The sequence below is a fragment of the Eptatretus burgeri genome, chromosome 14, assembly GCF_056783735.1.
Source record: "Eptatretus burgeri isolate ZD-2024b chromosome 14, Ebu_testis_v1, whole genome shotgun sequence".
NCBI classification, from domain to species: Eukaryota; Metazoa; Chordata; class Myxini; order Myxiniformes; family Myxinidae; genus Eptatretus; species Eptatretus burgeri.
In genome coordinates, this window is record NC_140974.1 from 68188180 (window position 1) to 68204761 (window position 16582).

At 45.0% G+C, this 16582-nt stretch overlaps 1 protein-coding gene across 6 annotated transcripts in view; it reads left to right on the top strand.

Moving 5' to 3' along the window:
* LOC147013524 (32 kDa beta-galactoside-binding lectin-like) overlaps nucleotides 1-6165 on the top strand; it is a 72104-nt gene extending 65939 nt beyond the window's left edge. For 5 of the 6 annotated variants that reach the window (XM_085855383.1, XM_085855387.1, XM_085855382.1 and 2 more), the window contains 2 exons: nucleotides 2848-3010; nucleotides 5341-6165. In XM_085855383.1, the coding sequence (XP_085711509.1) occupies nucleotides 2848-3010; nucleotides 5341-5493 (316 nt within the window). In that variant the 3' untranslated portion in view covers nucleotides 5494-6165. Of the gene's footprint in view, nucleotides 1-2847; nucleotides 3011-5055; nucleotides 5221-5340 lie in introns of those variants that run through there. The other variant, XM_085855385.1, reaches the window with a different exon arrangement.
* Nucleotides 6166-16582: the final 10417 nt, after the last annotated feature.

Genomic DNA, 16582 nt, shown 5'->3' on the forward strand with positions numbered 1-16582 from the left:
AAGATTTTACTGTAGATGAACTTTTAATAGCTCTTAATGACCTTCATGATCACAAAGCACCTGGCTTTGATGGTTTACTTGTTGAATTTTATAAAACATTTTGGGATTTGCTGGGACCAACACTTTTAGATGTTTTTAAGTTTCGTTTACAAGATGGTTTGTTACCTTTAAGTTGTCGCCGTGCAGTCGTGTGCCTTATCCCAAAGAAAGGAGATCCCCAGACGTTGCAGAATTGGAGGCCTATTTCTCTGCTTTGTGTGGATTACAAAATCTTTTCCAAGGCCCTTGTAAATCGTATAAAGCCATTTCTTAGCCTTTTAATACATTTTGATCAATCTTGCTGTATTCCAAACCGGTCTATTCATAATAATATTTTTTTAGTTCGTGACTTGTGTGATGGCTGTGCTCTTCAAAAGCATAATGCTGACTTGATTTTACTTGACCAAGAGAAAGCTTTCGATTATATTAGCCATGAATGTGTATGTTACACCTTAAAACAGTTTGGTTTTGGTGTAACTTTTATATCCCATTTCTCATTGTTGTATAATCATGTTTTTAGCATCATTAAAGTAAATTCCTTGTGTGCACCATTGATGGTTGGAAGAGGAGTCCATCAAGGGTGTCCATTATCGGGCATTCTCTACTCCCTCTGTATTGAACCCCTCCTAATTCGCCTTCGTGCTAGTCTACCAGGGTTTCCTGTGATGCCAACTGAAAGGCCAATTGTTATCTCAGCATATGCTGATGATGTGTGTCGTGCGTAATAGTGATGATGTCACCATGTTATTAAATGACTTGGAAAAGTTATCTTCAGCTTGCACAACGACAATAAATTGGAGCAAATGTAAAGCTCTCTGGATTGGCCATACCCTGGCTGTTGGTTTGCCTCATCTTCCCAGAAACTTGCAGTGGGAGAAGGAAGGCATCCACTATCTAGGTGTGTACATTGGTACCCCAGCTTTATGGCTAATTACTGGTTAAATACAGGTCACAAAATTGATAATAGACAAGAGAAGTGGAGAGGAATATAAAAATAATTTGACTCACACAGGAATATGTCTTTCTCATTGATGGTTTCAGTTTGTAAGCAACCAGATTTCAGGCTGGTCCGAGATCTGTGATGTTCCTATGTGCTTTATTTGACGAAGAACTTGTGTTGCATGATGTATGTTGATTTTGCTAACTTCACGATCAACATACATCACTTGTTGTGGAGAGGAACTTACCTTGTCGTACAGAGGTCGTGCCCTCATGATCAATAACCTGATGGCTTCCTTGTGGCACAAAATGATTGCCCTGCACCCTCCTGAAGCACTGCTGCTGACAATCCAGAAACATCGGCTTGATTTTTTTTCTGGGGTGGCAAACATTGGCTCAAACCTGAAGTCCTTTACCTTCCATTAGCAGATGGTGCCCATGGTCTTATTGACATTCTCAGCCGACTGATGGCCTTTCGAGTCGCGACTGTCCAACGCTTTCTTTTTTCTGCATCACTGCCATGGCGCCCTACTGCCAACCATTTGCTGAAAATGGCTGGCATGCTTGACTTCAATCAGGAACTTTTTCTCATGGACTTGAAACATGTGGACATCTCTCCATTACCTTTGTTTTACCAAGACCTGTTGCAAGCATGGCAGCTTCTTGTAGTGCACTGAGATATGGCTCACTACAACATCAACAACTTTCTCGACGAGCCTATCTTCTTCATTGCACTTTTTTCAAACGTACCTCAATCACGTGTTTACATACAATGCTTCATAAACTCCGGTATACGTCTCATACGAGATCTGCGGAACAAGAACAAAACATGGCACTCAGTCGGGCATATTGCGACTACCGTTGGAATGCGCTCTCTAACAACTGTTTCCCAGCTCATCCAGGAGGTTCTGCGTACCTCCAGAAGCTTGTGACTCCATTTTGATACCACTAACGCTGTCCCTGCAATCCATGCCCCCTTCTTTCCACAGTTGCATATAACATCACTGGCATTAACAGAAACTGTGATCCTGTCTTCCTCTCAAAAACATCCTAGTGTTGCTAAAAAAATACCTGTACCACCTTTGTGTCACCATACAGCATCCTTATGTGTGCAAAGATAGTTTCGGATCCTGATAGAAGGGGATGTTGCCTCCAGGGTCCCCCCTGTGCCCACAATGGGCTGCCATGTATGTCCCACCAATTGTAAAACGGACTGGTAATATCTTTTGGGGAATTGTACATATGATTTTACCTACGAATGTTTTATCACATCATTTTAATATTTTAAATTCCGTTTCATGTCCCTTTTGTATGGCCTCTGAGGATTTATATCATGCCTATGTTGACTGTGCAAGACTGACCCCACTTTTTACCTTTTTATCACAGTTGTGCTGTCACATGAAAATTGTATTTTCTTTATGTACTTTTATTTTTGGATTGCCGCTGAATTCCAAAAATCATGTTGAATCTGCTCTCGCCAATTTTATAATAGCTGAAGGGAAACTAGCAATTTATAAAACAAGGAAAGCTAAACTTCTTGCAAGCCCTGATGTTGATTTCAATGTTTTAACAGTTTTTAAGGCTCTTGCCGTGGCCAGATTACGTGCAGAATTTTATTTTCACCAAAATATTAATAACCTTGAACTGTTTAAGCAGAAATGGTGTCACAGGAATGCTTTGTGTAAGGTAGACCAAAATGATCTTATTATTTCATTTTAGCTGCGTACTTGACCTTTTTATTTTGTCTTTTTTGCATGTTTATGTACGACTTTTTTTCTAAGCTTGTATAAATAAAGGTATACAAAAGTCAAAGTCTTTCTCGCTCTCACGCTCCCACTCTCTCACTCTCACTCTCTCTCTCTCATTCAGAATTTATGTGCTCTTGAAAGAAATGACATCGAATGATATCGCTTTTCAATTTGAAGTGCGCTTTGATCAGAGGAAGTGTGTCATTAACTCATTTGAATGTGGAACATGGAAAAAGGAGTTGGAGATCAACCACCTGCCATTTCAAAACAACATGGACTTTACGGTGAGTTCTCCAATTGAACCTGGATATTAATATCATCACCCAGGTTATACTACTTGACTTCTGATTTTAATAAATAGTAAATACCCTTTGTAAATTTAATTTGATTGTGCATCTGAAAATCTAACTAAACAACAATTGAACCAGTACTTTGGCAAGATCCAAAAAGATGCACATTGTTGCAGGGAGTCACATTGATTCATTGTGATGACAGATTCATATCTATCTCTAAGGAAGGATGATTTGTATCCATTTTTAGCTCACCTGGACTTTAATCCATGAGCTTATGCGATCGAGTAGTGTCCATTGGTGAGTGAGTGAGTGAGGTTTTTGACACCCTCAAGATAGGATATTTGCTGCCTTCTCAGAAACTACACACATTTCGATGAAACTTGCCCAAAACCGTTATCACCCGTGATGTACCAAAGTGTATCGATCGCATCAAAATCTGCGCTCATTAAGAGGGTCTGGGGGGGGGGTTTGATCCGCCCACCCCCACCAAGTAGGTATTTGCTCTCTTCTCCGAAATGACACACACGGTTTTGATGAAATTACCACAACCTTCATCAACCGTAATGTACAAAAGTTTCTTCTCAGCATTAAAAAAAAATCAGGGCCTAGTGTGGTCTGTGGGGGTTTTGAGCCCCCTGAAATAGGTATTTGCTCCCTTCTCTGACACTCCACACACAATTTACAATTTTAATGGTTTGGGGGGTTTGAGTGACTGTTGCTCGTGATCCAGGTGAGCTTCAGGACACGTGGTCCTATTTTTGGTTTAACACATGGTTTAACTTCAAGACACTGTGAGTCAATTCAAAAGGGAAGTAAACCCCCCCCCCCTCCCTTCTCTTTCCCCTCCAATAACCCCTAAAAGTTAGCATCAGAACAGTGAGTATAACAGTTGGCAGGACAGCTCAAATATATTTCATTGTTTCTACTTGGTTCGATCACTGTCCTGATTAGAAACTGTCACCCAGGTGCTTCAGAGGAATGACTTTGCATCGAGGAGTATGCAGTCTTTGAAAAGATGTTAAGCCAGGTGTTCCTTCTGATGGCATTCACTGGTGGACGTTGTGGTGCATTTTTGAAATGGGTCGTTGTGTGCCGGTACCTTGACCACATTTCAAATTACCACCATAATGTACAGTATCCTCAAATTTCCACCCTGCCACAGAATAGCAACCTGTCCAGCATTGGTTCTCTACCACGGAAGCTTCTTCGTCAGAACCGATCACACTCTGGAAATGGAAGATAATCAAGTATATAATACATAAATATATGAAAGCAAGAGTATCCAAAGCTCATTGATGATGAATGAAGAGTTCATTCTATAGACAACATGTAGATAACATCAGGGGTGTGTACTGGCCCCCCACACTATTCAGCGCTTGTATGGACTGCATTCTAGGGAGGATGTCGGAGAGATCAAGCTGCCATACATCGTTTGGAAATGTCAAGATCTCTGACCTTGATTTCGCAGACGATGCAGTCATCTTGTGGAGACTCTGGATATCCTTTTGGGGGCCCTCGAGGTGCTGAATGAGGAGTCGTAGCCACTGGGATTACGGGTTTCCTAAGTCAAAAACTAAGATCTCGGTTTTCATTGACATCTTGGATGCTGCTGTCTTGTTTGTACCTGTTTGTGGTGAGGATGTTGCGGTCACGGAGAGATTCACTTACCTTGGCAGTGATATTCATGTCTCTGCTGGCTGTGAGTCAGAGGTCAGTAGACATCTGGGACAGGCCTGGGGAGTCATGGATCCACTGGATCATGAGGTGGGTGTGGCACTGTCAGTACCTGTGCAGGAGGATGAAAGTATGAGTCTTCAGGTCGTTTGTGCTTCCAGTCTTGCTCTACGGATGTGAGACTTGGACTCTAACCAGGGATCTGAGATGGAGACTTAATTCCTTCGGTACCAGGTCTCTTTGGAGAATCCTTGGCTATCGCTGGTCGGACTTTGTGTCCAATGCGTGGTTGCTGAGAGAGACCCAAATAAGATTTGTTACCTGCATCGTCCATGAGCTGACCACGTGCCTCGTGGTTGCAGCAGGTTGATTGGCATCTCAAGGAGATGAGGATGGGCCAAACATCTGCCTGGGGGATGGCCAGACGGAGGCCCCTGGGGTACCGGCAGAAAGTGGAGTCAGTGACGTGCTGTTCCAGCGCATGCTCCCTTACCTGGCCTGACCTGACTTAACCCAGGTGTGGGCTTGTGATTTTCTGCTTCATAACTGTTGTGACATCACAAATCTCGAACCACAAAGTTTGTGCCTTGGTTGATATACAGAGAGATATTGCATTCACTCTTTTGTTGTTTCTCTTTGTCTCGCAGCTCAAGTTCTTCTGTGACAACACTCAAATTGTGATCCTTCATCAGGACAAAGAATTGGGGAGATTCTGCCACCGCATTCCACCATACAAGATAAACCAATTGAAAATAAGCGACGGACTGAAAATCCATGGCTTAACGCTGCTTACAAAGTAGGGTGTGCCTGGCTACATCACGTCAATACATGAGTGGTTCATCTCCTTGCTTTACAGCTAAACGTTTGGATTAACTTTTTTCCTTTCTCTTCTCCTTACTTTGCCAGTTGTTTTGTGAAATGTTGCTTTATTTGCAAAAATAGATAAAATCGTTGGTGGTGGGTTTGGGGTCTCCAAGGTAACAGGATATTTCTCAATGATCCCAGGTTCCCCGATATAAAAGCATTTTGATGAAATTTTGGGGGAAGAGGTACATACCTATGCCTCTTTAACACATATAAAAATAATTTGACTCACACAGGAATATGTCTTTCTCATTGATGGTTTCAGTTTGTAAGCAAGCAGATTTCAGGCTGGTCCGAGATCTGTGATGTTCCTATGTGCTTTATTTGACGAAGAACTTGTGTTGCATGATGTATGTTGATTTTGCTAACTTCACGATCAACATACATCACTTGTTGGGGAGTGGCTCCTCATCATAGGGATAGGAGTTGCAAAGAGGGTATGGTGGGGTTGTGCTTCGAAGAGTCACGGAAGTTTTTACTCACCGTCTATTGCCGTGACTGCTGGGTTAAGGTGGAAATCGGGTGTCAGTATTTACAGCAACATGTACTCGTGTATTCTTTTTACAAAGTATGGTGTGCCGGGACAATAAACTTGGAGAAAAATATGACATGAGCGACTGAATGCTGTCATCATTGGGCTTTCTCTTTCAGTGGGGTTCCTTGTATTTGTAAAAGGGGTCAGGTGATTACTAATTGTTGAAACCGATCTGAAAACCGTTACTAAAACCTCTCGAGGTGTGGAATCGGAATATTTATGTTACCAATGCTCAATCTTTAGGGAACCCTGGTTGAGGTGCCCATTTATTCAAAATGGCTACCTGACATGAAGGTACAAACGTTGGGTTGTTCGTGGCCAACAGCAAGTAAAAATGGTCGAGGGACACAAATTAGTATCTAAAATCACACTTTCATTGGTATGTCAAGTTTGGATTTGGTGCCCATTTTTTCCAAACGGATCTCCAATCAGAGGAAATCCCAATTATTTTTTCAGCGGAAGAAATAGTAACAATTGTCTCCCATGATGGGGGACAATGTGTTAACTTGTTTATTAAATAACTAAAATGAGTTTCATAAACTTCACTTATAGCATGGATTCGGTGGCCATTCAGGTCCATTTTTTGAATGACTGCCAGATGCATGTACATGGCATGGTACATGGCATTTCATGCCACGAGCTGGTTGCCAGACTATGTGATCGTTTCAAATTGGAAAACTTTGTGATAAATATATTGTTACGTTTGTGGAGGTAGATGAAGGGATTTCATAGGGAAGATAGGATTGTATAGAGTTGTTTGGTCCGTGGATGTGGAGAAGACATCTCAATGTAACTAAGCAGGGAACCTATGAGCTTAAGTGTTGCATGTCACCACATGGGGATGGTGAGGTGCTAATTAGTTTGGGATTAAGAATCACTTCCCCAGTATGTATTCGCCCTCTGTGATTTTTTTCCCTATGTTTTTATCCCCCGCTGCGTGGCGGAAGGGGGATATTGTTATCACCCGGGTCGTCCGTCCGTCCGTCCGGCTGGCTGGGCGTCAACATTTATAGCTGTGAGTGCGATAACTCATAAACTGTTCGCCATATCGATTTGAAATTTGGGTCACATTTACCACCTGAAAAGGAAGAACCGTATTGATTTTGGGTGTGGCCAGCTCCAAGATGGCCGGCTGGCATGGCGTCAACATTTATAGCTGTGTGTGCGATAACTCATAAACTGTTCACCATATCGATTTGAAATTTGGGTCACAGATGTACCATCTGAAAAGGAAGAACCCTATTGATTTTGTGCGTGGTCGGATCCAAGATGGCCGACTGGGGTGGCCATCTTGAAAAAAATGTTTTTTCGCCGTATCGATTTGAAATTTGGGTCACACATGTACCACCTGAAAAGGAAGAACCCTATTGATTTTGGACTTGGCCGGATCCAAGATGGCCGACTGGGGCGGTCCATCCTCCGGCTGGCTGGCTGGGCGTCAACATTTATAGCTGTGAATGCGATAACTCATAAACTGTTCACCATATCGATTTGAAATTTGGGTCACACATGTACCACCTGAAAAGGAAGAAGCCTATTGATTTTGGGCGTGGCCGGATCCAATATGGCCGACTGGGGCGGTCCGTCCGTTCGGCTGGCTGGCTGGGCGTCAACATTTATGGCGTCAACATTTATAGCTGTGAGTGCGATAACTCATAAACTGTTCGCCATATCGATTTGAAATTTGGGTCACACAGGTACCACCTGAAAAGAAAGAACCCTATTGATTTTGGGGCGTGGCCGAATCCAATATGGCCGACTGGGCGGTCAGTCCGTCCGGCTGGCTGGCTGGACGTCAACATTTATAGCTGTGAGTGCGATAACTCAGAAACTGTTCGCCATATCGATTTGAAATTTGGGTCACACATGTACCACCTGAAAAGGAAGAAGCCTATTGATTTTGGGCGTGGCCGGATCCAATATGGCCGACTGGGGCGGTCCGTCCGTTCGGCTGGCTGGCTGGGCGTCAACATTTATGGCGTCAACATTTATAGCTGTGAGTGCGATAACTCATAAACTGTTCGCCATATCGATTTGAAATTTGGGTCACACATGTACCACCTGAAAAGGAAGAACCCTATTGATTTTGGGGCGTGGCCGAATCCAATATGGCCGACTGGGCGGTCCGTCCGTCCGGCTGGCTGGCTGGACGTCAACATTTATAGCTGTGAGTGCGATAACTCAGAAACTGTTCGCCATATCGATTTGAAATTTGGGTCACACATGTACCACCTGAAAAGGAAGAATCCTATTGATTTTGGGTGTGGCCGGATCCAAGATGGCCGACTGGGGCGGCCATCTTGAAAAAAATGTTTTTTGTAATAAATGGAAAACCGCTTATCTGATTTCAATTATTTTTCAATGGTGGGGGATTCCCCATCTCTGATGGTATATTTATATTTCCAATCGGCAACAATAGAATTACGGTTTTGTAACAGCAACATCCTTAAAACAATTACAATCGAGCTTCATGACCAGGAGGGGGCAGAGGCCCCACATCCAAAGGGTGACAACAGGCGAAGTCACGCCCCTGGGTTGATGATTGATGGGTGTGACATCAAGGTACCAAAGGCAAGTTGTACGAGTCGAGGGACGGGGGATTGATGAGATTGAGTGGATCGGAGAGGACGTCGGTCGGAGGAGGATGTTTGAGGACACGGAGGATCTCACTTTTGCTCTCGACGCTGCGAGGATGGTGTGATTGTCATGTTCGTGCTGAGGCGATTTTGGCTCGTGTGGTGAAGCAGGACGCTGACATTTGCTCTTGGTTGGATCGTGAGGAATGGACCCCGAACCTTGTATATGTTACCGAGGGGATGGCACCATTTTGCACAGAGTGTGTCGGTGAGGACGATCAATGCACGAGAAGCTTGCCGGGGTCTCTGGGCCTCTGTGTTGAATTCAACGTTCCATAAAGATCATGCCTGAACCAGAGACTGTACGGCGGTTCCTGGCGTTGGAGGGCATCCGCAACAATTACCTCGCGTACGTTTCCCGTGCAAAGAGGTCTTGGCGCCATTTTGAGTGTGTTTACCTGCATGCTGACGCGGTTCAATCTTCAAGTTACAAGGACCATCTGTGGACCCGAAGCTAAGTGCCGAAATAAAGAAGGAATTATTTTTATTTATTATCTGTTCGCTTTGTCTGTATTCAATTCTGTGTGGAGGTGCCTCAATTAGAATTAGATTTAATTTACCTCACGTTTCTCTTTCACGATTATAATTTGAATAATTGTGATTGTACATATTTTGTTGTTGTTATTAAATTATTATTTAGTTCATTCAATTTGCAAGTATTTGTGCCATTTGAATATTCTTTGAAAAGCAGGAGGTTTGCATGTTCCTTTGCAATGGTGTTCATGGAGACATTCAAATACCAGAAGAAAAATTAATCCCAGCCTTCATAGACAACAATGTTCATACGAGCATCATGCATACAAACACTGAAGAAGTAAAGCTAGTGATAATACAATGCTGATTACACACGGCATCCACTTTGCAGATCACAATTCACATTTGTAACCCAGATACCAATGTACTAATCCTGCTGTTACATGACATCCCGTCTCCTTTTTCACATTTATGTTTAGTTTGGCAGGATAAGACATTACATCACTTGGCTGTACAGTTCCAGTGGACATGAAAATGCAGCAGGATTGTTGGGCTGGCCTGCTTAAACTGGCTGTGATACCATTGGGAAATTTGCTGGATGAGAAAAGAGGACATGGTGTAATCTTTATCTGGCATTAAACACTGTGGATGACAAACACATCGATTGAGGATTTCAAGAATTTGGGCAAACACAGCTGTCAAACATGGTCGGACAATCCCTTTCGAAATTTGTGCCTTTCAGCTATGCTCAAGGTGTTCGTTCACCCCAGGCAACTCATTGGCATCTGTTCAGCAAGAAGATGGCTGAAGGAGAGAAACTTCCACCGGCACCCAGCGCCTTCAGGCAGCATCTGCTGAGAACCTTCGTGCAGACCTACACATTGTGACATGCTCATCGTTCACACGTGCCACTCCTGGATGTGAAGAGTGGATGGTTCGGTTGGAAGTTGGAGCACAACTACTGAAGCCCGGTTGGGACTTCTGGTTCTGGGTTTGCAGCAACGGCAGGTTCTCTCAGGGGTCTCTGCTGACTTTCTCAAAGTTAAGTTTCCGGACGTTAGTCCCGTTTTAACTGTTTATTTTCTCACCTACATGTTACTGTGTGTTCCTCGCTCGGTTTTGTTTCAAAAATCATGCTATTTTGTGAGTTTTCGTCGACCTTGTCTTTCCAGGTTCCTTGAGACCTACCCATCCTTCCCCTTTAGGTGTACGATCGTTTTTATTTGTATTCTCTCCCAATTACCTTCAATTCCTATTTCCCCCACTTTCCCAACGCCCCCACCCCTCCCAACTAAACACTCTGTTTCTTGTCTTAAATTTAAAAGAAAAAAAACCCCAAAAACTACCTTTCTCCCTGCATACCCATGAATCCTGATCCTCCTTATTGTGGTGAATTAACGTGAATCAAGGGACATGACGCGGGATCACATGTTGTGCGTCTCGCGTATAAGGGGATGTCTCTCTGCGGCACGAGTGATTGTCCCCGGGGCATTGCTATTGACATCGGCTGTCCACTTGATGCTCGTTAACTGAAGGTGCTCATTGACTGGTGAGAATGGAGATTATATCGAACTCCGTGCTTACGCGGATTAGTCTGCAATGGTTAACTGCACATGTATACGTTTCTGCTTATGTACTCCTAGCTGAACCTGTATTTCCTGGTGTGTCCACAGAAGCGGCTCCAATCAAATGGAATAAAGCCTAAACTCTGAAGGTTCATCTCTCGCTCTCATTTCAATTTATTCCATTTGATTTTCTCGGCTCTCTCAACCAAAGATGGACAAGATCTACAAACCAGAGAGGTTCGACGCAGACCCAAACACGACTGACGCCTTGAAATGAAATGGTCACATTGGTTCTGCTCCTTCTCACACTATCTGACCATCATCGCGGAGGAGCTGACAAATTTGCCGCTCTCGTGAATCATGTCTCGCCCAAGCGTGTACAGGCTCTTCTCGGGGTGCGACACTTACGAAGCAGCGATTGACGTACTGCAGGCGCTCTACGTGAAGCCCAAGAGAACGAGGTATACATACGACATCTTCTCAACACACGCAAGCAAGCAGCCGGGGAGACAATCGATCAGTTCCTGCAAGCTCTGAATCAGCTGGGAAAAGACGGCAGCTTCCGGGCCGTGGCGCCGAGGAACACCGAAAGGAGCGACACGGGAGGCATTCATCCAAGGACTCAGATCAGCCCACATACGGCAACGCTTACTAGAGAAAGCGCAACCCACTCTTGACAAGGTATTCGATCAGGCTCGGCGATGGATACGGCTCAGCAGCAATCTGAGTCATTTGGGACACCAATGCTGCTCATGAACGCTGCTACGATGGGAACCCAAGGAACCCCACTGGCACAGACACAGCCAGACATGAGGGATGGAGAAACACCCGAGGAGCCGGATACCCAGACCTCGTCAAACTCCTCAGCAACTGCTCCGGTCGGTAAATGCTTCTTTTGTGGGTACAAAGGCATCCTCGTCAAAAATGTCCAGCCAGAGATGCCACATGCATGGTGCGACAAGAAAGGGCATTATGCCAGCGTATGTAAATCTACTCTAAGGAGGAATAAACCCACTTCTGCGGCTCTCTACTCGCAAAATAAATTGACTGCAGCCTCTCCGGGAATCTATCCAAGGCTATCATCAACGTGCGAATTAACGGGCATATGGCTGAGGCTCTGGTTGATACCGGTAGCTCTGAAAGTTTCGTCAACAGCTCGCTAGTGAAAGGGCAGGAAATGGGTAATCCACCCGACTGACAATACGGTATGCATGGCCGCCACCTCACTACAATCCCGCGTACGAGGGTACTGCAATGTTGAATTGGACGTAAAAGGGTACACGCATCGGGATGTAAAGGTGCTGGTGCTTCGTGATTTGTGCGCAGACGTAATTCTGGGTCATAATGTCCTCAAGCAGCACACGAGCGTCGAAATACCCTTTGGAGGAAGCAAGCCTCGTCTAATTTTAAATGCGCTGACCACCGCGGAGGTGGCGTCCCCCCAGCTGTTCGCTAACTTGTCGCCGGTCTGCAAACCGATAGCGATCAAATCGCGGCGATATACCACTGCTGACATGAATTTCATCACTTCAGAAACCAAGCGATTACTGGAGGAGGGAATTATAGAACCGAGCGATTCGCCATGGCGCGCACAGGTGTTAGTGACCAGCAGTCAGAACCATAAGAGACGGATGGTTGTCGATTATTCCCAAACGGTCAATCGCTTCACCCAACTCGACGCCTACCCCTGCCGCGCATAGATGAGATGGTCGAACGCGTGGCCAATTATAAGGTATTCAGTACCATCGACTTGCGAGCGCCTATCATCAAATTCCCATCCGAGAGGAAGACAAACCGTACACTGCATTCCAGGCAGGGGCGGCGCCTCTACCAGTTCAGAAGGATACCATTCGGTGTCACGAATGGGTAGCTTGCTTCCAACGGGTTATGGGACGACATCATCTCAGATGAAAACCTCGAAGACACTTTTGTTTACGTGGATAATGTCACAGTGTGCGGTAGGGATCAGAGGGAACATGATAGGAATCTGGACAGATTCTTGAGCATTGCTGGAAAATATAATCTGACTCTCAACTACGAGAAATGCGTATTCTCGGCAAGGTCAATTGACCTTCTCGGCTACACGATAGCCAACGGCACAATTAAGCCTGATCCTGAGCGATTGCGCCCGCTCCGTGAGCTTCCACCACCTCAGGACTTGCAGACAATGCGCCGGGTGATCGGGATGTTCGCTTACTATGCAAGATGGATTTCGCAATACTCCGAGAAAATATATCCCCTAGTGCATTGCAAAAACTTTCCACCAGATGCCGCTGTCGTGAAAGCTTTCCACGATCTCAAGGATGATATCAGTAAGTCCGTGGTTTTATCGATCGACAGCTCGGTGCCCTTCGTGGTGGAAACCGACGCTTCAAATCACGCCATAGCTGCAACACTTAATCAGTCTGGGCGGCCGGTCGCTTTCTTCTCGAGAACTCTCTCTAGAAGCGAGCAGAGACACTCGGCAATAGAGAAGGAGGCGTACGCCATCGTCGAGCGCTGCGTAAATGGAGACATTATTTACTGAGGAAACCACTTCACGCTCGTTACGGACCAACGATCCGTGGCTTTCATGTTTGATGGGAAAAATAACGGGAAAATTAAGAATGAAAAAATTATGAGATGGCGGATAGACCTAGCCTGCTACAGGTACGACATTGTTTACCGGCCCGGGAAGGAAAACCCTGCTGCAGATACCTTCTCCCGGGTCTACAGTTCGGCAACAATCAGTCAGGCTTTGCAAGACCTCCATGTGTCTCTGTGCCACCCAGGGGTAACCAGGATGGCACATTTCGTACGCAGACAAAATCTTCCCTATTCTGTTGAAGATATTAAACAAATGAATGCTTCATGCCCTGTTTGTGCTGAACTAAAACCCAGATTCTTTGGCGCGGCATCTGGCAGACTGATCAAGGCTACTTCCCCCTTCGAGAGACTAAACATCGACTTCAAAGGGCCCCTGCCCACCGAGACAGACAACAGATACATATTCACCGTTGTTGATGAATATTCAAGGTTCCCTTTCGCGTTTCCGTGCTCGGATATGACCTCGGGCACTGTCGTAAAATGTCTGTCTGACGTCTTCGCTATGTTTGGGAGACCTTCGTACATACATTCAGACAGAGGGAACGTGTTTCATGGCGGCCGGGCTAAAACAATTCCTATTAGAGCACGGCATAGCAACTAGTCGAACGACGGGTTACAACCCACAGGGGAACGGGCAGGTGGAAAGGTATAATGGAGTTATTTGGAAAGCCGTAACTCTGGCGCTGAAATCGAGAGGACTGGGCCCCGAGCGATGGGAGGTTGCTCTTCCCTGACGCAATGAATTCCATACGCTCTTTGCTCTGCACGTCCACAAATGCCACTCCTCACGAACGTATGTTTACTCACCAACGACGTTATGTTGACAGTCAAAACGGTGCCCAACTGGCTGACCCACCCCGGTACAGTGTTCATGAAACGCCGGTACGACAAAGCAAGTATGAACCGCTGGTGCGAGAGGGGGTCGAACTCATTGACACTAATCCAAAGTATGCTCATGTCAGGCTCCCGGATGGCAGGAGACCACTGTGTCGGTTCGCCATCTGGCTCCCGCCAGTACTCCTCCCGCCGGTACACCACCTCCTGGCTCTCCTCCTTCTGACATTTCCCCCAGGAACTCCGCCAGGCGACGGGGCTGCCGTGTTCCCCGAGGGGCGATCGAGGAGTCATCCCCGGCACAAGTCGAGGCTCACCAAGAGGATCGGGAGTCTCCCTCAAGTGAAACTGCCGTTTACTCCCGGAGAGGTCGACGAATAAGGCCCCTCGACGACTCAATCTGTAAAGGGGATTATCGGCATTCTCGCTGCTCATGCTCCTATATGCCCATTATATCATATATCGATGCTCATTTCCATGCTCCTACAACTCAAAATAATCACTGCTTGGCATGTATGCTCCTGTAGATCTATTAGTCCGCGTTGCTTGAAATGTATACTCCTATGGAGCTAAAGCAATCATGGTGTGTAAGATGGGCCCCTAGTTACATTTTAAAGGTGAGGAGAATGTGGTGAATTAACGTGAATCAAGGGACATGACGCGGGATCACATGTTGTGCGTCTCGCGTATAAGGGGATGTCTCTCTGCGGCACGAGTGATTGTCCCCGGGGCATTGCTATTGACATCGGCTGTCCACTTGATGCTCGTTAACTGAAGGTGCTCATTGACTGGTGAGAATGGAGATTATATCGAACTCCGTGCTTACGCGGATTAGTCTGCAATGGTTAACTGCACATGTATACGTTTCTGCTTATGTACTCCTAGCTGAACCTGTATTTCCTGGTGTGTCCACAGAAGCGGCTCCAATCAAATGGAATAAAGCCTAAACTCTGAAGGTTCATCTCTCGCTCTCATTTCACTTATTCTTATTCTTTTTCTTCTTCTTCTTCCTCCTTGTGCCGGCACACCATCTTTCTTCTGCTTGAGCTGACCCTCTCTCACCATTACCTTCACGATTTCTTCCTACAACCTTCCACTCCCAAATCTTACCTAATCTTCAAAAATCCATCAAAAAATAATCATCTTCCTTGTATCCTTTCTATTTATACACCTCCTGTTACCACGTATCGCTCCACTCTTCCTAATACTTCTCATCGATCAATCAGCTTCACTGTGTGTTTACCTTTCCAAATTCACCATACAACTCCACAATTTTACCTCAACCTCCCCTTTTCCGAATGTTACGCAATTCTTATTTAAAATAAGTAAATTCACTTTTGACTATACACCTCCCATAACCACGTGCTTCTCCCGTAACCACGTGACCTGTTCTCACCCTCTGCATTTACCGATCCAAACAAACCATTCACCTCACAATTTTTTCTACAACCTTTGCATTACCGAATCTGATGAAAACTCAAAAAAAGATAATAATAATCTATCTATAATTCCAGCAATCTGTGTGTCTGTCTGTCTGTCTGTGACCGCCGTTTCTCGACGACCGCCAATCCGATCGGATTGAAACTTGCCAGGAATATTGCCGGGGACCCGCGAATGTGCCTTTTCGAGGTTTGATATCGATCGGACGAGCGGTTCCCAAGTTACGGCCATTTATCTGTCGACCAATGACAAGACACGGTGCTATGACATCACGAATGACGTCACAATGTTTATTTATTCATTTTTTATTGTTTTGTTTTTTTTGCACGATCGACGGTCCGATCTGATTGAAACATGACATGAATATTGCCGGGGCCCCGCGGATGTGCTTCTCAAGGTTTGATATTAATCGGACGAACGGTTCCCAAATTACGGCCATTTATCTGTTGACCAATGACAGGACACGGTGCTATGACGTCACGAATGACATCACAATTAATGTTTATTTATTTATTTATTTATTTATTTTGCACGATTGAAACTTGCCAGGAATATTGCTGGGGACCCGCGGATGTGCCTTTTTGAGGTTTGAGAGAGAGAGAGAGGCTGCACATACTGGCACTCACCTACAGGCACGCACCTATGGGCCCGCCCCTACGGGCCCATACTAGTAATAGTAATAGTAGTAATAGTAGTAGTAGTAATAGTAATAGTAATAGTAATAGTAATAGTAATAGTAATAGTAATAGTAATAATAACAACAACGATCGCTTATAATGCTTCATCTTCCTCTTTCACATGTGTGGTACTCATTACTGTATTATAATTCACGACTCTTCTTCTATTTCCACAGACTGCTCTCAATTCGACCTTTCCTTCATACCTTGCCTAAAAAATCCAACTGTTACAGTGTCCATTCTCTTAATTCGCCTTTATTGCACCATCAAGAAATGTC